The following is a 23,793-nucleotide window of genomic DNA, read 5'->3' as shown; positions in this document are numbered from 1 at the left end:
AAACTACTGGCTGCGGAAGTGATCATCAAATAAACCAACACACTATGAACGCTGGAAGGAAATCTTTATCAACATACGTTCTAAATTAAACTGAAAGGTCTCCTGTGCTTTTACTATAACACTGTAGGATAACAGTAAAACTCCTGCATAATAAATGTTTTGAATACTTTTGATGGTTAGTATAACTGGCAACTACCCCTTTGTACAAATATCATGATTCACAGTAGCAGCGATGACATTAAAGTTTGATGCAAGCATTTTTTCCTCTCGCTACATCATAACAGAAACTCGTGACATTCGCACAAAAGATAAAAAAGAAACTTCTGGGTAATAACACCAAATTAAAGGAAAAGCCAGCATAAAGCTACCATAAAGCAAACACTTTGTGCTAGACTCTGGAGTCTACTGAAAGGAAACTCACATATATTCCAAAAGATATTCCACTATTTGGTGTTTTGCACATGTCAGCCCCAAAATCCTTAGAGTTATTCATTTCGATTGAGATCTAGTGACTGTCAAGGTCATTTTCATACTCTTCAAACCATTCGGTGATGCCTTGTGTCCCATCGACTGAGAATTGTCATCCTATTCAATTTGTTTTTAATGATAGGATAAAGATAACCACTCAGAGCAACTTTGTATTGACTCACAGTGACCTTGACGTGCCCTCTAGAAGGACAAGTGGACCACAGTGCCAGCTTCATACCATAAGAGGCTGAACAGATTCCCTTACTGCACAGAATCAATCACCGTTTTTTTTTTTCCTTTAATTTGTCACATTTGTATCCAGATAGCTTAGATGTTTAGTTGTTGTTCTATGACAATCCCAGTGCAATACAAGTAAAAAGAGAAAAAGAAAAAAAGTAATGCATCTACTATACAAAACAAAGATGCTGACTGATGTCCATTTGCAGCTGTGAGATTCAGCTCCAGGCCATGTTAATTTTGATGAGGCTGTTTGGCACTTGTTTCCCTTTGATATAAAATCCCAGACTGGTATGTAAGAGAAACTGTAACAGTTATGATTTTCTTTTTAATTGACTGTGCAGCTACACTAACAGATCTGTAGCCGTCTGGAAGCTGTTTGGATTCTGTCTTAAAAAAAATTTGAAAACAGCCACCAGATTTTTTTTTAAAAAGAGAGAGAGAGAGGCTGGTTATGGTATGGTAATGATGAGGGAAAAGAGATAAACAGAACTGCAGATCTGACTGCGTACTCAGCTCCACTGAATAATGTCATTATTGTCAATTTTGTTATTAGTAACTTTGATCAGTAAAGCGGAGTGTGAAGCAATATTTTTCTCACAGGATACTGTGTGCGTAAATGACATTATTTAACTGATGTTATCAGGCAGGCTTACCTGTCGCAGCCTGAACTCATTGATCTGCGCTAGTGAAGCTTCCAAAAGTTTCCTTTTGTTGGATTTGGCGGTGCCAGAGACAGAGTGCTTTGGTGGCTTCAGTGAGGACTTCTGGGAGCTTGTTAAAGATGAGGTCAAACCAAAAGGTTTTGGGGAGGTAGACATCGGGAGAGTCGAGCGGGGTGGAGAGGGAACTGAGAGAGGCTTAGGGGAGGAGCAGAGGGAGAGGGGAAGGTGCGGAGGGGAGTTGGAGGGCAGCAGCTTGGGAGGTTTGGGCGAAGCGGTGCTGGACGGTGCCTTTGGAGATGTGGTGAGAGCTATGGGGGAGGAAGACGGTGACGACTCCCTGCGGGGTTGAGTGAGGAGTGCCAGGGGCTTTGAGTTGGCAGCCAGGCCAGTGGACTGGATCACACTAAAGTGTTGCTGTGGTCCCTCTGTCCGGGACCTGGAGCTGTGAAGAGCCAGCGGTGAGGTTTGGGACAAGGCGGGAGGAGAGACAGAGCAGGGTAAGGGCACAAAGGTCGGGGGATTGGAGGGGACCTTTTGGGCCTGGGTGCCTTTCTTTCTGTTGGCATCCCCAGAGAGTGGTCTGTCATTCTTTGCAGTTCCAGTGCTGGGTATCAAAACCTGGTGCGGGCATGAAATAAAGAACTGTTTGAACAAAGGCTTTCTCTGTGGTATGTGATAATTTATTTTAATTCATTCAACATTGTGGGCACTATTTTAGTGAATGAAAGCACTGCGCACCAAGTGCAGTCAAGTGCACCATGTGGAGCAGCTGAGGGCGCAGTGGCCTCCTTCTTTTCACCTTCACTTTCCTAATGTTTTTACTCATTTTGACTTTTCCTCTTTACCTTTGTTTTCTTCTTTGTCCGCTTCTCTGTGTCAGACAGTTCGCTGTGTTTGTCCTCCTCTTCATCGTCCTCGTCATCGTCATCATCGTCTTCATCATCCTCTGCTAGGTCTTCCAGATCACTGCTGAGGGACCCGTCACTTGAGCTGTCTGATGATGTGCCTGATTCACTATTGCTCACCACAGAAGTGTCAGCTGTCTTCTTCCTTGGTTTCTGAATTGAGAAAAAAAAGCATTGTAAAAATCAGCTTCACTAGGCAACACAAACTGGTTTATTTCAAATTAAGGAGTAATTTTGATCTCAGCACTGACCTTCTCTTTAGGTTTCTGAGTCGTCTTTTCCACCATCTCTGTGGGATTGTTCTGAGGGCTGCTACGCTGGCTATTAGCAGGATCTGAATTTTTGGTTGGCTTGGTTGGTGCCTGAACAGGAGCCGGACTCGCAGAAAAGCTCCCTGATTGTGTGACAGGAGGGCAGGCCCCGCTTCCATTCACTGCACCATTCACCCCTAGAAACACAAATTCTGCTGTATTACTAATCAGCTTCATCTCTCCTAAGAACTTTCCAACAAGCGATAATGGAATATGTGGAACTAACAGCAGATTGAAATAAGGCTAATAAAAATATTGATTTATACATGTATCTCATCTAACATGCGAGCTGTGCGAGGCACAAGCCCAACACGAGTGGTTTACATAATAAAAGATAAATTAAAAGATACTGTGAAATTAAAAGAGTGCCAGAAACAGAGATTACGAGAGGGAACATGAGGGAAAGAGCGGGGAGATAGAGGTTAACAGAATCACTAAGTGAGGACTGAAAGTCATTAAATCTGGCTCAAAAAAGAGAAATCTCATCATAGGGCAAAGTGGATTTAGGTTGTGGAAGAAGATGCACAGATAGTGATTATGGGAGGGTTAGGGGGAAGACTGAGCAATGAAAAGAAGCTCCCAGGACAGCGCTGTACCTTTAGGTGCAGCATGGCTATTCTTGCCGGGCATCCTGATCGGAACAGGACTGGCGCTGTGATTGGACTGAATGTGAGGGGCGAAGAATGGGGGAAAGCCGATGAAAGAGGGGAGAAAGGCAGCAGCTCCCCGTCCATGGGCTTCGGCAGCTCGCCACCACTCTGTCGGGTCAGAAAGTAGAGGAGACGAGACGAGAGGAGAGGAGACGAGAGGAGAAGATTAAAGGTATAGTCCCCTTAACCAACTGCTACCCAAAATTCAAATGTCATCCTTTTACCAGAGAGGGCTCCTAGTTGGGGATGGGCAGCCAGAGCAGCTGACATGCCTAGAGAGCCCAGGCCTCCAAACTCCGGCCTGCCTGCTCCGGCAGTGTAGAGGGCTCCAAATGCTGGGTGGTTGACCAGAGGGAAGGCACTTGACAATGTGGAGCCAATGAAGGGCTGCTCTCCTGCTGCTCCAAACAGACGGCCTAAGATAGATCCGAACCAAGAAGGACATGTCCAAATGTTTTAAAGTACACTCCACACTAAAAGGGTGTGGATAAGAGCTCAGTGGCACAGTGAAACAAAGCAACAGGTGCAGAAATGTTTTCACCATTTGATCTAATTTTAAGTTAAAGATTGACATGTTCCCTTTACCAGAAACTGTCCTGTAAAAGGAGAAATGATGCACTTCCGCCAGATCTTCAGATGTTAAAATAAAACAAAGTAAGTAAACAGCTGTTAAGAGGACAAGTTGCTCATTCGTTATGGGTATTATTCTGTTCCTGATAGCTGATAGTATTAAACAGCTTTTTAAAGCAGTTGTTTCAGTTTGAGATAGTGACAAACAACTCCTATACGACAGGATTAAAAGATGAATTCCACGCAGAAGATAAATTTTGCTTTGAAGTGACAAAAATGCTTATGACAAAATTTTACTACTTGTACATATTTAATACTTTGTGTTACGTAAAGTTCAATTTTGACATTACTGCACAGCTGGTTTGACAGTTATTTATTACACCTTACTGCCCTACTGTTAGCTCTGTATATGTTTATTTGCACAGACTGAGAAGACTATTCTCAATTACGTCTCTGAGCTCTTGATGTAGGAATCGACAGAGTGTAAAAACTAGATTTAAACAGCTTTTGAAGATGTCGCTTCTTATCCACCTGACTATAGAGGAATTAAATACAGAACAACTGCCTTCTGAATGTGTAGAAGAATTAACTTCAAGTTTTGCTTTCACAGAGTGCTCGTTGCACCTAAATTTAAACGGCAGCAATACTGTTTCTGAGCCTGACACACCAGCACTTCAACGTGACTCTCATGCATATACCATGAAACATGCACATTTAGATTACAGACCATGCTGTCATAATCCTATTCTGGCATAGAGCCACTTGTTTATAGCAATTTTTTTTTTTTAGTTTAAAATGACTGTCAGAATATGTCACACGGTAACAAAGACTGGATAGTCCCGGTGAGAGAAAGAGGAGCATGCATACGGTGTAAAAAGCTAACCTCCTTCTATCCTTTTGGCATTCAATTTCAGCAGAGAAGAATACTTCATCAACATCATCATCGTCTAGCGTTTTCCTGAGCACAATCATTTCTGGCAGGGGCGACTGCCACGTATTACCTCCTCCCAGAGTCAGATGCAATTTGGTGTGAGCATATTTCATGCAAATTCAATTTCTATTCCAGAAAAGGAGAGCAAGTCTGCTTGATGCCTCTGCATAAGCCAGGTAATACACATGCAAAAAAAAAAAGAAAGAAAGAAAAAAAGGAAGAAAAAGTGATGACTGAAGAAAAGGAAAGTGTTGTGCACAGTGCGGATGAAAATGTCAAACTACTATACACATGCACACAGAAATGTAAAGCAGAGTGACACGGAAGAGGAGTGTTTTCAGAGCTAATGCAGTACATGATCTATTACTATGGCCAGTTACATGTGCTCTATAGCACAAAAAAACCAAAACAAAACACTGGAGAAGACTATGAAATGAGTGTGAATCAAACTGTTTGCACGTATGTGGCCATACCAGGAAAGCTGGCAGGATGAGAGTATAGCCCTTTGTGTTGGCGCCAAGGCCCTTCTCTGCCACAAGACAGCAAAATCTGCCTTTTGAATGGCATTAGAATATGCTGAATATGTAGAGCCCGCCTTGCCAGTGTCAGCTAGTGGATACGAAGATAAACGACTGCAATGCAACCCCCAGAAAGGCCAGCCACAGCATTCGCTTATGCCTGGGGTGCCCACCTCTCTTTCCCCCCCCCCCCCCCCGCACACCCCCTTCTTTTCTAGGCAACACAAAGTGACATCTGCAAATGCCTTTTCAATATTAATGCGGGCTTCCAGAAGGCGAATAATTAAATCTAAAAATTTGAAGCGAGAAAGAGGCACGGGAAAGACATACCTTGGATTACCTACTCGCTCTTCCTCACCCCCCCTTTCTCCCCCCCCTCTCTCTCTCCACCCCCCGCTCCCTCGCCCTCTTTCTCATTCTGTTTCAATCCTTCCTCCACTCTGACAAACTGCACCGCCTGCTTTTTTCATGTTTGGATGCTGCCGAAGGGGGATTAATTTGTTGTTTGTTGCAGTCAATCAAATTTCCACAGACAGATTTAAGTTAATTGCATCCGTGAGTTGATCCCAGAAGGAGAGAGTGCTACAAGCGCAGATCAGCTTTTATTCTCCAAGTGATATCCTCATCAATGACACATGCACACACACATAAACAGGAGTCCATGTATTTATTTATTTTTTTTTTACTTTTTCATGCGTTCCTAAGATTCTTTTTCTTAAGTGTTTTTGGCACACAGGCAAAGGACGATGAATCAATGCCCGCACAGTCTGTGATGATTCTATATCGGTATTAACATATATTTATACCGATGGTATCTGCTCACAATATACACTTGACATGTTCCTGCTGTTCTGCATGAGAATGTTTTTGCTTTTAATTGTGATTCAAGTTGCTTTACTCCACTACAAGTTTGAGCTAAAGCGCACACACACTGAACAAGGCGCTGTGTGTGAAATGAAGACGAACTGCTTGCTTGATTTCCCACAAAGCACAGCAAAAGTTCAGAGCTAACAGTCTGCCTCTCAGCATTTCATTTGATGCTCAGTCCAAAATCGCTTATCTAGAAAATCTGAGCACGCGTAATGGCACACAGGGATAAGAGGGATTTATAATGCATAAGAAGGAGACACTCCTAATGGCTCTTCTTTGGGGCAACATTGAGGATATGGAGGACAAAACAACAGGCTTCATTTTCTATCCTCTCTACTTCTTCCTTTTCTCGTAACAGAGAGAAAACACAACAATCATGGAGAAAGCTAGATATCCTATTCCCTACTCAGTGCGATGGTGGTTTTGTTTGTGCGTGTGTTTGTGTGCGTGTGTGTGTGTACATAACAGGCCTACGAAAAAAACAGCAAAAACAGCAAGACATTAAGAGATGAGGAGAACGAAAGTATGAGCAAATGATTCACTCTCACACAAGGGATATTTGAAAAACACACTGAGATACAACAGATACACACACTCACACCATATATACACACTCCTCTTTGCCTAATGGCTTTGACCAATACATAGAAAGGCGGCTGGATGCTGGACAGGGATGACTAGACACTGAGTGGCTAACAAATGTTAAATCATGCAGGCAGAGGCTCTTCCTCTCTCTCTTTCTCACACACAGACACACACATACACACACATGCATCCATGCACAGTGGCGTGCTGAGCCTGACTCTGAGGCAGCTGGAGCCAGAGAGCTGAAGGTTGTCAGGAGACATGGCGAAGCATGTGTGTGTTTCTCACACAAAAGAGCCCCCTAATTGTTTGGGATTCATTAATGCAGCAGCTTTTCAATTGCAACCCAAGCTGTCAGGAAAAAAAAAAGAGAAATCCATGTAACTGGAAGAGAGGTGTATTCTGCTGCAAAATAACTGTGTAATTAACACTGGAAAAAACTCATTTTTCATGGTAAAGAAATGAGGAAGATTCTGAATGCTATCGAGACATGAAGGCGGCCATATTTCGGGGCATCTTGTTATGGTTATGTGAAAACTGTTTGCACCGTGTGTTGGTATTTTTCCTCCTCTGTACGCAATCTTCTGTCTTCAGAGACAGAAGATTGACACAACTGTTTCTTACCAGAGGCGCTGAGGGTGGATCCCAGTGCTGAGGGGCTCGGGGCCAGGCTGCTCTTAGAGTGCGGAGCAGGTGATGACGAAGAGGAAGAAGAAGAGGATGAGGATGAGGAAGAGGCCGCAGGGGAGGAGGTGCGAGCAGCAGACAGGGTGGGCGCAGGGGAGACCAGCCGCTCTCCAGACTCCATATCTGTCAAACACAATCCAATCAGCAGGGTTACAATAGGAAAGAACACCCACCCGTACACTGACAAACACACACACTTAAATGCGTACACACAACTGCATACTGTGACCCCCAACACACACATTCGAGCACACCCATGCACAAGCACCCACACACACACACACACACACACACACACACACACACACACACACCTCCTGACACTTTTCCTTTCACATCTCACTTCCCCTGAACAATATTTCCATTTAGCCATGCTCACTGGCTCCCAGCCTCTATTGATTCAATATGGGGTAGGACGGAGGATGACATGTTTAAGGACTCTGATAAGGGACAACAAAGCAGGTTTCACATTTTGATGCAGGAACATGCCCCTGTTGAGAATCTGTTCCACAGCGGGACGGCCACTTTTTACAAGAAACTTGCTCTGGTGAGTTTAAAGTGGGACAGTTGAAATGACAAAGGTTAGGCAAAATGTCAAACACAACATAGACGAATAACATGTTTGTCACTTTTCCTGTCACTCGCGGGGACTCAGAAGCGTGTGCAAACTCACACATGTCTGTACCTGCGTTTTACAAACAGGATCCCTTTACACATCCCTGATAAAAAAAAAAAAAAAGTCATTCAAATTAAAAGAGCTCTTTGAGGCCTTTAAAGACAGCATTACTCTCTGCCTCCTTTCACTTGGAACCAGAACTAAATGGATAGGCTTTTAGATGATTGGTGCATTAACCAACACGGTAGCTTTTTTCCATTATCGGTTTCACAGAGTTACCATGCCAGCCATTATCAACCAACCAACAACACAAACCCTCACAAGAAACATTTGGCCATTCTGCAGCCAAATATTTTACTTACATTATTCAGCTCTAATCCCCTTTTGCTTACAACTGAGAACACAATGTGGCTATGCCCACACAACCGCTGACTTGTGGAGGCAAACAAATATAAAACACACACATTGACACACACACACACGTTCACACATTACAGCCCCCACTGCAGACAGACACACACATACACAAAAATCACCTCCCCTGTCTATCACATCAACCTGACTCTTTTTCTCTCTTCTCCTTTTCCATATCCCTCTGCCTGACACTAATCCAGGACTGAAAATCCCCTTCAAAAGCACAGTTTGCAGATTGTGTTTTACAGGCAGGCTTTGTTATTGTGTCATTACACATAAACAGTCTCTGCCTCCATCTCTCTTTCGCCTTCTCTCTCGCTCCTGCCACCCCTCCGCCACCCTCCCTCCCTCCCTCTCTCCTCTGCAGTGGGAGCAGAGCCACTGATTAAATCTCTGAGACAAAAGCTGCTATCCTCTGAATATCAAGTATCAGCCTTTCGCCAGGAGCAACACTGACAAGAGAGAGAGAGAGAGGGAGAGAGAGAGACGCGGATGACAAGAAAACCTGCTGCAGTCCACGGGGAGGAGGCTGGTGTGCCATCGGACTTGGGCAGCCATCCCCGCCACTGCTGCAGTGAAAAAGAGGGTGGCTGTGCAAATAAGAGCAAGGTCAAAGGTCCTTCGAATTGTATCTCACGTGAGGTGACAGGATGTGGGTTAAAGAGACAAATTATCAACCTAAACGGGCAGTGAATGAATGTTACATGTTAGTTACAAGAATACATTTCCAGCTGAGTGAAGATGGGGAGTTTATCCTAATTTCAAACCCACCCCACCCGCACCAAAAGAAACTGTTACCTCTGTGCCACACTTTGTTGCATGAATGGCTGTCACACTCTATGCTCCTTCACTCTGGCTGTCACCTTTTAAATGTCAGGTCAGGGTGTAAAGAAAAAAAAATAGAAAAAAGGATTCTTCCACAAGATTTAAAGAAAAAGTGACTTTTCTGTATTTGCGTCTGGCCAAAAAAAAAAAAAGAAGCAAGTATCATCAAAAGTGTTGTGAAAATGGAGAGGAGCTGTGGCCCTTCATAATTATCATAATGCACATGAAAACAAAAGGCTTGTGTCTCGGAGGACGATCAGGCTTACGTGGTGTCAGCTGGTAAGTGAAGCGGATCATTTCCCTACCTTTTCACAGGAAGGGAGAAACATAGACAGAGGGAGGGAAAGAGAGTTTGAGAGATTGAGAAGGAAAAAGGAATAAGCAAGACAATATACTCTGATTTTGTTGTGGGGTGTAGAGGGGGTATGGGGGGGGAGGTGGGAAAGGCAGAAGAAAGGGAAAGAGTGGAGAAGATGAAGGACAGCCTGTAAACCGTTTCTGTCGTTTCTCAATATCTGCACTTAATGCCTCGCCTTGTCAAAACGTGATGATGTGAACAGAATTGATTTCCCCCCCTAACAAACAACAAAAAAGCAATCCCTTCTTTGCAGAGGTGTAAAGCAGAGCTACCCTCCCCCTCATCTCCTCTCATCTCTCACAATCTCTCAAAGGGCCTCTTCCTGGGATGAGAGACGGAAAGAGAGAGAGAGAAAGGACAGCGGGGGGAAAGAAACGACTGCGGGGCGAGTCCATCTTCCTCTGACAACTACAAACTGATCACTTAGAGCAATTAAATCTAATAACAATAATAAGATTGGGCTCAGCAATGTACCACCAAATGCACAGCAACAACAATGATTGCAACAATAATGGAGCGCCAAGGTATTTAAGGATCCAATCCTGACTTAATTATGAGAAATTAAAATGGATTTAGCATCAGAATAAGCTTGATTTTATAGGTAATTAACGGCACACCACAGTGGCGGTATAAGGCAAGCGTTATAATCTCCGTGAACGGCTAAATCAATTTGACTTGAACAACACCAACCAATCAACAGAGAACGCCGCAACCAGAAACAGCAGGTCTCGCAGATGCAAGGAGAGGGAGAATTTATGCTAATAGCTGAACTATGATTTATAAGATGTGTTCCAGCACCGGATTCGCAGTCACGTCCACAAATACAACACAGCACCCAGCTGTCAACGCATGCGGCTAATAGTGGTTAGACGCAGCGGCCCTTCAGGAGATAGTGTAGCTATAAACAGCTCTGCAGTTTTATGATTGCACTTGGCCTTCATATAGGAGCCTTCACACGTCAGTGTGATCTGAAAGGAGGGCAGAATAGCATAAAGGAGAGATAGTGTGAGTGCATTTGGTGGCCCGTACTGCTCGGTATCGCGGCCTTACATCATGCATTTGTTTTGTGGTGTTGTGTGTCTGTGTTGCGTGTATGTAGTGGTGCTCTGTTACACATGCGGCGGTTTAACAAAAGACTCCCAATGCATGTGCCTATGGAAGTGTTTGTGGGCACGTATGTGTGTGAGTGTGTGTGTGTCGCATCCTCAAACTATTCAACCTCTTGTGTGTGTGTGTCTCCTGCCCCTTTTCTCCTCACCCCTTCAACGCACACACACACACACACACACACACACACACACATACGCATACACACAGTAACAGATGGCTGATACTAACTGAGATAATCCGCCAACAGAGTCATCAGCATGGATCAGTGGTAATCAGAGTGTGGACACAATGTCTCTTCTCCAGCCGTAATGGAAGGAGCGCCTGGCGCAAGAGAAGGGAAATGCATTATTCCCCATGATGCCCTGACCTCATTCAAAGACACACACAGCGGCTCCCAGCTCCCTTTCTTTTTTCTCCTCACCATAGACAACAAAGAGTATATCATCGCTGCTTCTACAACATTCACTCTCCCCTCCAGATCTCTCACTCCCTACCTTTTATTGTGATGTGCAACTGTGTCTAAAGCAGACCTCTGTGTTCAGTCAGCCAAAAAAAAGAAAGAAAAAAAATGTCAACATAGCAAGTGTGTCATGATGAAGGTTGTTGGTAACAAAAAGGATTGGAGTGAGTAATCATCAGTTTTACAGTGTTATTTTTTCCCAGTATTGCTCAAAACAACCATACTGACTTATCGCATAGCCAGTCAAAGTCTTTGTGAGAATTAATAATGCTTGTTATAAGTCTAATATCCAGACACATTGGTTATCAGGTAGGGGAAAAACGGCCAGTAAGTAAGTGTTGAATCACTCACTCCAAAAGCCATAGCACACAACACACACAAAGCGGTACTTTCTGTTGCGCTAGTGTTCGCCAAAGTGAGATCATAGACACTGTCTGAATCAGCAACAAGATCTCTTATTTCTGATCTTGTGAAGCTGCTGTTCAGCCTCACTGCTTGAACTTCCCATCTCTCCGTGTGTTCGTATAGGTTCGTGTGGGTGTATGTTTTTGTAGGCAGGCCATGTTCGTATGGATGTGGATGCCTGCGCTTTGCATGCTTGTTGGCAATGAATGCTGACCGAATGCACGCACAAGCTTGCTTGACCCCATTTCTCCTCCCTTTGCTCTCCCCCACCACCACCCCTCCCCTTCCTTCTCCGCATACATACCATCAGCCAGGAAATGACATAACCAGGGATCTTGGCAAAAAAAAAAAAAAGTGACAACCTTTGTCCCATGTCAAACATCAACTCAGAGAACATTTAAAGAGACAGTGTGTGCTCTGTTACATCATGGTTTAGCACTGATTGTGTGGCTTTATTAATCAGCTAATTGTTATAGCTCTATTTTACTTGGAGTGTTTTATCACTGAGACACTCCATTACACACACTTTTTTTCTTTTTTTAATTAATGAAGTACAAAAAGTAAAGAACACTGAATAACTGAATAATCATATTAAACTGGATTTGCACAAAAACTGGATAACTGCATGGTGAACTCACAGAGCATTGTGCCAATGCCTGAAAGGGAGTACAAAGAGACAGCATGCCCCAGTGTGGCCTGTCTAGGTGACAACAACTAGAGTGACTCAGACCCCTCCCTCGGCACCACTCCTGCCCAGTGACAGATGGCGGAGCGGGGCATGTAGGGGATGGGCACCATCTCTCACCCTTCCTCAGCTAGCCTTGGCAGTGGTGCTGGCCACAGGTCTTATTACAGCCACACCACTGCCTGCCTGCTTTCATGTAACACTGAAGCTTACCACGCTAGAGCTGCTTACTGCCTGCCAGGTAAAAAAGGTAATGATATGGTCCTGTGTGCAACAAATGGTAGAGTGTGGCGTGTGACAGAAGAGTTTCCAGACTTAGTATTTACCGGGCCCTGGTGTAACCCCTACACATACGCGCATCCATGCAGTGGTAAGAGGCTTTAGATAAAATATAAAACCAAATGGCGTGCCACACGCATTCTGTATATTTTTGAAATGACAAGAAATCAGCTCTTGCCAAATGGCTTTATTTGCCTTTTCAAGCATACTGTAGATGCCAAAGGCTGGAATCAACACCCCTACTCACCATCCGTCTCTGCTGGGTTCCCAGTGACAATAATGTGATTTTGGGACATGGTGATGACTCGGTGGAGAGGAATAGGATAGGCTTGTCACTTGTGTTTGATGTCAAACCTATGTGTGACAGAATAGTGTTACTCAGCTCAACCAGACATAGCACTACTCCCATTTCCTGGCCATAAATAGAAGAGAAAGAGATGATAGTGAGTGTGTGTCTGTGTGCAAGTGTTGCAAAAAAAGAGGATAATCTGTGTGTATCTGTGTGCACACAAGCACACCCTTATGCACCATTCTAAGTATCATAAAGTAAGCTCAATAAGAAAATTCCCATCTCTTATGCTCATTCGCATCTGCATCCACCCAAAGCTAATTATTCTCCCCATGGTAACCTAGCAGGGTCTTCACATCAAAAAACCAGAAGTGTGTATCAGGCAATCATCCCTGATGAATCTGCCCTTCTCCCTCTGCTAGCCACTCACACTCATCTGCCAGTCTCAATGCTCATTACTGTTTTTCTGTAGACTGAACCAGATCTGCTCGCCACTGGCTGCATGTGTCTACAAGAATCTATAATGACTTCAGAGGACTTTGGAAGCACAGAATAACAAAAAAATGCAACGCACATGCACAAACAGACACCCAACAGATGCAGCAGAGGCAAAGTGAGTAGTGAGCCAATGCCTTTTAAGGTTAATTATCATTTAAAACACTGACATCATTTTACATTTGTGCTAGTTCACCTTTCACTACAGAGCTTTGTATGTAACTCAGTGGAGAGCCAAACTGATGATGTGCAAAAAAATGTACCTCGAGGCCTAAAACATTGAGCTCAGATACTAGAATAACAATTCACTTCACAAAATACATCCTGCACATCAAATCCAGCAGATGCAATTCTCCGGTATTTAAAGAGACCTTTGCAGACGTTTGCACAATTCTGAAGTCGCAAATCATCTCAAAATCTACTAATCATATCTAATTTTTCTCACGACATTTCCAAAGAGAGCAGTGCAAAAATACTATAATTGCTGTAAATATTAACTTTGATTGTAGTTAATGCCGTTAAATCCTGTGTTTTGAATGCAGAGAAAAAAAACTACAGCAAAACTGATCCAAAACAGAAGAGCCAAAGCAAACCGACGCTGAGTAGCAAAGTATTTAAGCAGAGATTCACCATTTATTTGGCCAGTAAGTGGAATTAGCTCAACTGTATTGCATTCTCCGATGATCTGATTGATCAACATCCTGAAAAGATGTTTCTACCACAAAACGAAATGGTATGTATACATAATGAACTTTAATTTTATTTGACCTACTTCGTAATGCTAATGCTGCAGCCAAAAATCTCTCAGTGAAGCGATTGGTGGGTTCCCTGTTTTTACACTTACAAAAATTCATGTATGAACAGGTCAGGTTTGCAGGAGGATCTTCAAACTTAACATGATCCCAGCTCAATCCACACTTTTCAAGGTTCAAGAAACAGCTGAACACAGTCTCACAGTGACCCACAGTCTCACAGTGACCCACCCCCCTTAATACATTTTTTTTTTTTGGGGGGGGGGGGGGGGGGGGGGGTGTTTTCCAGATTTATTTACAAACCTAAAGACACTTTACATGATAGAAGTGGGAGATATTGCAGTTTATTTTCACCTGGACTGAGACGTCTAGCCTCCATTCAATGCTTTAATATTAATTATTATGAACAGAAAGGTCACAAAAATGACCGCAAATGCTGTCAATTACAACTTCTAGAAAGAAAATCGGAATTAACCCAGGAAATTGCAAAGGCTGTAAAATCTAATGTCCAGTCATTTTTCTTTAATCTTAACAGACACTGTGTCAATAGTGCAATGTGTAATCTCGCTCAGACTAAGTTGATCAGTGCAAGCTTTGATGCTCTGTTTTGTAATGATGGCATTCCTCAATAACTTGTGATGTAATGGCTTAACTGAATACAAAATGTAATAGATGAGATTGCACGTATTTTAAAAGTGTACTATTTCACTGATTTGTTGCGCTCATGTTATGTATGACACCAGTGATGTGAAATGACACACAATCTATGCCATAAAACAAGGTTTACCCACATTGACTACTATTTAACTGACAAAATCTTAATAAGACAAACGTACATATTTAAATGAATGCAGGAAATAATATTAACTACCAGGAAATAACATCAGTTATTAGGGAATATCAAGCAAAAAAGGAGCGCGTGAGAGAGAAGAAGATGGGGGGAGGAGAGAAAATGAGCGCAGTACTCCAGATATGCATAATGCAAATGACATGCATGTCAAATAGCAAAACAAACTGACAGTGACAGAACAATGGAATAGCCAGAGAGCGGCCAGTCGTGCTTGAGCAATTGTTTGAGGCCCTCCTGTCCATTTCCATGGGAAGAAAAACATTTAGAGTTCTGTTCGGCTGAAACTTTACTTGCAGGAGATAACTGATATCACTGTGTAAATGTGACAGAATTCGGATAAGTGGTGCGATGGCTGGAATAGCTTATCCAAGACTACCAGTCACTTTTTTTTTGTTTGATGCTGCTACTGCAGCACATAATGTGTTATTTGACAGAAATGAAAAGACATGTATAGTCACAAACCCTAATTTTTCACTCTTCCTCTCAACCACACAAAGCTGCTGCAGTCTTCAGATTCCTTCCTTTGCTGATTGCAGGGCTCAGAAAATAAGTGTCCATGAAAAGAATAAATTAATTTGGTTTAAATGACCGTTATGGCCAGTAAAAACTAAAAAACTCTTATGGGTGAACCATGCAGCCAGTGGCATCCCAGATCACAGATTTTCTATATAGTTAGCAGCTCACTTAGCAATTACTGCTTAATGAAATGACTGCTCACATCTCTGGCTTATCTCTTCTCCAAACCCCCACCTTAACACCTTTCTCCTGCCCAGTCCTTCTCCCCTTGTGCTCCACTGTTCACACTTCCGCTTATTTCCTGCTTTTATTAAAAACATTAGCAACACCTGACAAATTGACTTCATTAACTGCTTTCTTCTCAACACAAACAGACAAATGCTAAAGTGCAAATGAGGTTCGAGGCGCTCTTAACAGAAGGGAGCAGAAAAGAAAGCATGTTTACAGGTATTTAGAGTGGCGAGCAATCCATGGTGTTGCATCTGCGTTTGAACACTGCAATCAGGTGAAGGTCTAAAAAGCCACTGAGTAGTCTTCAGAGCAACAATCTGGCAACCTACAGTAAGCTGTGATGGGAGAAAATCCACCAGCATTAAACTCAATATGTCAATCAGCTGTATTCCTCTGTTCAAATGTGTGCTTTACTTAATGTTAAACATGTGAAAATGACTGGCTGGAGGAGAATGGTGTTGTATTGACAGAGAGGGAGGCAAAGCAGCAGGCAGTCAGCCACTCTGTTCTGCTTCACTGCAACATGGGAGGGAGGCCAGCGTGGACACATACACACACGCACGCGCACGCACGCACGCACACACGCACAGATGTAAAAACACACATACAGGCATGTACACAGGAGCAAGCACACGCTCGCACAAATGAACACACACTTACACTCTTCCTCTCTCGCTCAGTCTCTCTCTCGCTCTCTAACAAACACATGCACACACTCGCACACAGTGCAGCAGGTGAGGTGCCAGCACATCACAGCGCTGCCATTTTTCAGTGTCTTGCTCAGGGAGAAGCGCTCTGACATTTTATGAAGCACTCTGCAGAAATCAGCAGCTTGTAATGGCGGCTGGACTGTCACTCCTTTCCACTCTTCACACTCCCTCTATCTCCTTTCCTCACACTGCTTTTAAGATATTATCTCCACTGATTAGCATAATCTAATCAATTTTACAAAATTGGCTTTTAATTACAAAGAACAATCTTGTCTTCTCACAGTTACTGGTTAAGCCTTTGTTTTTGCAAAAAAAAAAGAGAGAAAAAAACTCAAACTGAGGCAAGAAGTAAAACCTCAGCGAAAGGTTAGAAAATGTCACACTATCACACTCGAGTGGGAAAAACAGACTAAGACTGATGTGTTAAGGGTATAAATGGCAGAAATATCACCGGCTCATCTTCAATATGCTAGACAGTATGACAACATGAAATTAATACATTATGATTCAACAACCTAGTAAATGTCCCTGGTTGTACATGTAATGGTAAACAATTCTTTTAGATACGTGCATTTTAAAGCAGCTGTTTACTTGCTTCTTGTTTTTCTCTCTCTCTCTTTTTGACCCTTGGAATCATGGCTGCTAATATGACTGTACGTGCTTACTGGAAAGGCCAAGTGATTAGAAACTCAGCTGTTAAATATGTCCTCTGCATAAAAGGAGGGATCTATAACTATGATTAACTCTCTGGCATGTTGTTGTGCCTGACAAGCTCTCTGTTGAGCAATGATTAACAGCTTGTGACTCTACAAACCGCCGCTTGCACATTACCACAATGTTTACATTAGCCAGACCCTCATTGAAGCCATTACTGCTGTTGCTAAGCTAGCGCTCATCATTGGAAGCTGAGCAGCGGGCAGCCTGTGGCCCAACAATTTACAATGATGACAAAGGTTGGCAAGCGTGGCCTAAAGTTTACCTCTGAAGTTTCACTCAGGGCCAGTTTAACTCAGAACTGTATGCCCACAGGAAAAAAAATGTGATTCAACTTGAAATATGTGGGAAGTGTCAAGGCCAAATCTCTCAGTGTAGGCTACGCTATAAACCTTAAACTAAGCCGATTTCATTAATGTGACATTAGCATTTGTAATGAGAAAAGGGGGAAAAAACCCTTGGGACATCTTTGTGCTGTTACCACACACACATGAATGTGCATGCCCACGCACAGGCACACACACACACACACGTGCAAACACAAACACACGCAAACACATAAGCTGCGATATCAGCCACTAATTTACATCCATATTACACAAGAATCATAAAATGCAGCCAAAGCACAGAGGGGAGAAAATGTTTGTATGTGCGTAGGTTTTCTAATGAACACCACAGATTAGTTGTTGTAAACTAACTGTGACAGTTAGTTCAACCTTTCCTGATGAACTGGGCAAATAGTTCCAGACAAATAAAGCCTGGCATTCATTCCCGCTTTATCCTGCTCCAGACGGAAAGGAAGGAAGGAAGACTGTATCAAGAGCAAATCTTCAACAATCCCATCACTTTATTTATAACTTGCCAACGCACAACTCGGAGCTCATGTGATGCGTGACAACACTCCTTGTTTTTTTCTTTGACAAACCAAGCAATACATTAAGCTGACTTGTTTTCTATGTCCCTTTTAAGACTTCACAGATGTCCTGGCAAGCTTGTGCGTGTTGATTTGCTGGGCGAGTGACTGTAAGGTTTTTGTTTATTCAATATTGAGCTACATGTTTTCAGCGTAACTTTAGGGACCAACGGCCCTGTGCAATTATTGACTGGGTGAGCTGGTTAAAAATAATTTTAAAAAAGCTTGTCAAATCACAATGACATAACACACAATAATATTATTAATAGAAGAATATGCAACTTTGTATTTGTAGAAGTCTTGAGCCACCCCTCGTTTCTTTACATTTTGTTAGAAAAATAGAAAGTAGGTGCAGTGATTTATAAGCATGTGCAAACATAAATATAATTACAGCACAAAGGAAAAAAACAAAAAAGGTGTTGTACAACTGTAACAACCTTGAAAGTCAATATCTAGTTTAACACAGCCTGAACTCTCATAGAAAAGTCCTCTGTCCTCTAGTTTCTTTAAGTAGTCTTCAGGAATAGTTCCCCAGGCTTCTCGAAGGATATTCAAAGCTCTTATTTGTATGTTGGCCGAGTTTGTTCTGTTCTTTGTCAGGATGATCCCACACTCCTTCAATAATGGTGAGGTCTGGACTCTGGGGAGGTCGATCCATGACTGAAAGTGTTCCATTGTGTGTGTGTTTCTATCCAGGTATGCTTTTCTGCATCAGCAATGTGTTTAAGATCACTGGCAAGATGTTGCCAATCAGATGCTTTCCAGATGGTATTGGATGCTTGATCAAAATCTGACAGCACTTTTCTGTGTTCATAATTCCATCAACTTTGTCAAGATCTCCAACATCACTGGCTGTAATGCAGCCCCAAACCATGACAGAGCCCCCGCCTGTTTTACACATGGCCACAGACATTCACTGTGGTACCTTTCTCCTGACCTTCTTTGTGGAAGCTGAAACAATTTCAAACAAGTTTAAAATTCGGATTCCCTCCATGAGACCTGTTGTCAGTGATTTTCAGTCCAGTTCTTGTCTAATTTGGCATAGCTCAGTCTTTTCTCATGTGCTGTAGATAGTCTTTAGGCCTGTCAGCCCGTCTTTTGTCCTCCACTTGTTTTGTTTTTTTAAAAGACGCACTGCACATCATGCTGAAGTATGACATGTTTTCAGTTGTTTAAGAATCACCTTTTTGATGCACTAGTAGTTTATGGCCCTCAAACTATTCTTTGGCATTTTCCATAGATTCAACTAAAGAAATGGGAACAAATTATGAGGGCTGCTAGTAAGAAAGTGTCTAAATCACAATTTAAAAATTGGATCTTTGGAAAATTTTGTCCAGACACAACACTCGGTTACCCCTTGTGTGATCCCATTTTTATGCTTGAATGATCCATAGGTCAGTGTTACGTGGCTCAATAAACAAACAAACAAACACATTTTTTATCTACTTATTCCATCTTTTCACTGTTTATATGAGTGATGGATCAAACATTGTGATGTGAGACAACGCTGAAATGGTTTGGCGCTGATGTGCTGTAAAATATAAACATATGGATAAATACAAAGATATGAATATCTTGCTAAATTTCTGTTTTAGAAGAAACAAGAATGTCATTTTCACCTTCAAAAAAGTGAAAATTACAAATTATACAACATGGGATAACTGTGGAAATAAAAAAAATAAAAAAAATCTTGGTGGTGCTAACACATTACAAACTGCAGCATTATTACACGAGTGTTAACGATGATATGAAAAGACGTTATAAGAGAACAAAAAAAAACCACTACTATACTGTAACAACAACACGCTATGTAATTAGGCGAGGTCATGATAACATAAACAGCGATCTAAATATATTTTAACGAGGACCAGGCAGCAAATAGTCACTATGCTTACTGCTGGCTGTAGTGTCATAAAGACTTGTAATGTTGTCTGCTGCCCCCAATAATGAGAGCGGTTTGTAGAGACAAGAGGGTTTTTTTTAGACTATAAAGCCCAAACATATTGGAGGCGGGTTAGATGGAACAAAGGACCCGAGCCAGGATTAAATCAGAGAAGTTGTGCACACTTGGAACGCATCTTGGCCATAAACGGGCATCGAGACTAACCAAATGTTGTTTATTTTCACACGTGCCTGTAATTGCAACAATAAGACATGTTGCTGAAAAAAGTATGTGTTTTCTGTTTTTATGACTGTTGAGAAAAATGATTTAAGTTGCTATGTAACTTGCCAAAATGCACGCAGCTGGCAAGCATGTGACTAACGAAAAACAATTTTCACTTGTTCCAAATTCAAAATAAAAGATATCGTCCTTTTTCTTTTCTTTCTTTTAACCACATCAAAAAAACAAAGAAACTTAGTCTGACCTTCAAGAAACTGTAAAAGGTACATGTTCAACAAAAGATAGCAAGAAACTGACACGAAAACAAGACCGTACTATTACAAGACCTCTTTGTTTCTGCATCTGAGCTGGCTTAAAATGAGACAACTCAAGGAAATTCACAGTTCAGTGAGCTGAGATTAAGACCAGAACTGTACAACACTGTGGTCACCACAGTTTGCCTCGAGGCATGCATAATGTTACTCTGACATGGTTTGTTCTGTCTTTCTGTGCTGTTATTGTGACATCTGATGCCATGCAGTTCGGAATAAATGGTCAAGGCAAAAAAGAAAAAAGAATCAAGGCATGACATTCCCAAAGTGAAAGTGCTATCATCCAGTCCTTGTGTTCTTGTAAATGTGACCCTGCCTATACCCTTCCAGTGTTATCAAATGGCAAAATTGGGACATCATGTGCCAAAAACCTCTATTTTTTTCCACACCCAAGCAAAATTTTTACTAAATTTCATTAAATACTTCACATGAATTAAGGAAAAAAAGCACTTTCCTTTCAGTGCAGTTCAAAGTGTGATAAAACATGACACTTATATAACAAAAGCAGTATCATAATGGGAAACAGCTTCATTTTTCCAGTATCACCTTTCTGTGGCTCTATCCAGGACATTTTCCTCCCTCCTGGGGGCAAATGTTGAAGACCCTTTTAAAAGTCCAGCTGTGCCTTAAAAGAGTTAGTCACACCAGCAATGGGGTGCTTTGAAATGGTGTGCAGAATATCCACCAAGTAGTGCTCCTTTTTTCCCCCTTGACATGGCCCTATATCCTGTATCACCACACTTCCCCTGTGTGATTTCATATAAAAAGCCAAAATATTTGAGTCTCCATTGTCGACTGTGTCAAACCCAGCTTTGACATTACTGCGCTGCAATTGCACTCCCCCAGGTGGATCTACACATGACATACGCACACACACTCATATGCACTTGCACACACTCACACTGACACTCGCAGTTACCTGTGTTCAACTGTCTTTTCATGTGAAACTAGACCCATAAGTCCACCCTCTGGATCCTAACACTTCCTTTTAGTTGAGCCAATCGCAAAGCTTGCCATCAGCCCCCGTCTTGTTACCTGATATTATTTCAGGAGGAGTTAAGGAGAGCAAAGAATAGTGTTGGCTCTACATGAATGTCTGCTTGTTTTTTTTGTGCGTGTGTGTGTGTATCTGTGCTTGTGTCATGACGAGTAGATTCCTTGTGTAGCGAGGCTGAAACCGAAGCTGCCTGGGCCTGTTGTTGATAGCTGTGTCTCACCCACTCAGTGCCCCAGAGGGAGTCAGGACCAAGACCACTGCTCAGGGTCTGTCTGTTCACACACATGAAACACGGGCTTAGATTACACAGAGCTCAAATATGACTCATCCCAAGGAGGGGGTGGAGGAAGGCCTTCTCTGTTGTTTTGCACAAAAAGCGTGCGCACACGCAGACACACACTGCCCGCAATGATAGCTACATCACAGGCTCAGGAAGAAAGGACCTTGTGGTTCCACACACCTGCCAAAGACAGATGTTAAGAATAAATCAGAGAGAAGCTCAGAGTGAAGAGAAACTCCACACAGCCGTAACTCCACTAACTCACTGCACACTACACTAACTGGAGAGCAAACAGCTGCACATGACAACACACACCAGTGATGAAAGTAACAATAGCATGCATGCACCTGACATGCATACAGAGAGAGGCTACAACAAGGGTGGGAGAAAGAGTGTATTCAAAGTTTCTGTCTCACGGGTGTTTTTGTGTTTTTTAGCGCTACTTTGCCGCCGTGTAACCAGCTCCCGTCCTCTCTGGAACTGAGGGTGTTTAAGTGCAATTGTTCTGGAAGAAGTCAAAATCCTCCAACGACAGACAAACAAGTCACAACAAGGCTGAAAGCGGTGTGGGTGGTTTTGGAGAGGAAGCTCGTTTTTCCGCTGCTGACTAAGTGAATTTCATGATTTCTTCATGTAAATATAGCACCACTGGGTTATGAAGAATCAACACTTACAAAGCCTGCCCTTTAACTTGTTGCAACGCAGAATAATATGCTCAAAATCTATTTTAAGGGCACTGTGACCTCTAAAAGCACAATTTAAACACCTACACAATATCATCCTACATCCTGTCAGTCATTGTGGCATACTTCCTGGTTCCAGAAATGATGTGTCATAAAAAGAAAACTTAGATGCATTCACAGACAAGACTGCGGCTTTTGTCTGTGCTGGCACCCATGTCTAGGAGCATCTCGTGTTACTCTTTTTTTTATTATCAATTGACTAGCAAAGGCAAAGTGGCGTATGTAAGTGATGCGTACATGGCATGCACGGGTGTCATAAACAGACACCCTTCATGCTCTGTGGCCCAGAAATAGTGAGTTAACCAACAACAATTTGACTTTATCTCTCTGCGTGCTATCCTGAAATTCCAGCCTACTGGTAAACGCCAACTATGTGGCATCCTGTCACACTACAAAATGCATCTACGTGTACACGTGCGGTTGTTCGGACATGCGCCGACTCAGGAAAGAAGAAGCGATTGTGCGTGCTTTGCTTTCTCAAGGGGGACTTTTAAATTACGTTTGTGCAGAACTGAAAAACCGATGCAAGGAGAGTTAAAATTCATTCACAAAGAGTATCACTGGAGGTATTTAAATATCCAGTTAAAAAAAAAAAGTTTACTCCTGTCCACCATGCTTACAATTATTTGGCAGGATAAATCCCAACTCTGTCCCCTGTGATGCCGATGAGTCTAACATCCATGACTCAAGAGGTCATGCGGCCCATGCAGGCTGAGAATTACGGGGTTAAGGGGATGAAACCAAGTGTGTAATGTGAGAAGACATGCCAACATGGCTTCTCAGGCAACAAACAGAAAGGCGACAAACATATCTCGGTGATTACGGGGAACGTGAGGTATGTTGGGAAGAAAGACTGTCACGTCATCCATGAGGGCAAGCTGGAAGAAGAATTGCAGTGGCTTTTTGAACTGGCTGAGTTTAGACATGTTAATCAGTAACAGCCTGTTGTACTTCAGACGGGAGGAGTGTGAGCACTGGGGTGTGTTTGCGTGTGTGTTTGTGTGTGTCTGGCACGTCCAACACCACTTGGATTTGAGCTGGGTTGAAGAAAGCGAAAGCTCCAGACCAAGAGATGATCCATCTGGACTGTTTCCTTACAAAACATATGGAAAAATGCAGAAGCTTTTTTTTTTTTCCTTTTTCCGCCCACAATAGCTATTAATATCTAGCACAGAGCATTTGCTCATGCCCCACTAAGGATTGGAATCCCTTCTGAAACACAGTCATCTTGGAGGATTAGAAAAAAGTGGCCAGGCATTTTCACACACTCACCACATGTATTCTCCGTGTGCAAATATTATAATATAGTCCCATAAACGCT

At 42.6% G+C, this 23,793-nt stretch overlaps 1 protein-coding gene across 13 annotated transcripts in view; it reads right to left on the bottom strand.

Moving 5' to 3' along the window:
• Positions 1–23,793, bottom strand: part of baz2ba (bromodomain adjacent to zinc finger domain, 2Ba) — a 68,068-nt gene that overhangs the window by 22,971 nt on the left and 21,304 nt on the right. For all 13 annotated transcript variants that reach the window (XM_063473641.1, XM_063473650.1, XM_063473685.1 and 10 more), the window contains exons 3-8: positions 7,335–7,520; positions 3,461–3,652; positions 3,183–3,344; positions 2,527–2,723; positions 2,216–2,428; positions 1,362–1,988 (exon numbers count right to left, since the gene is read on the bottom strand). In XM_063473641.1, coding sequence (XP_063329711.1) covers positions 1,362–1,988; positions 2,216–2,428; positions 2,527–2,723; positions 3,183–3,344; positions 3,461–3,652; positions 7,335–7,518 — 1,575 coding nt within the window. In that variant the 5' untranslated portion in view covers positions 7,519–7,520. The remainder of the gene's footprint in view (positions 1–1,361; positions 1,989–2,215; positions 2,429–2,526; positions 2,724–3,182; positions 3,345–3,460; positions 3,653–7,334; positions 7,521–23,793) is intronic.

Source organism: Pelmatolapia mariae, linkage group LG1, assembly GCF_036321145.2.
Source record: "Pelmatolapia mariae isolate MD_Pm_ZW linkage group LG1, Pm_UMD_F_2, whole genome shotgun sequence".
Taxonomy (NCBI): Eukaryota; Metazoa; Chordata; class Actinopteri; order Cichliformes; family Cichlidae; genus Pelmatolapia; species Pelmatolapia mariae.
Note: the sequence above shows the minus strand (reverse complement) of the source record. Positions and strands in the feature narration are given on the sequence as shown.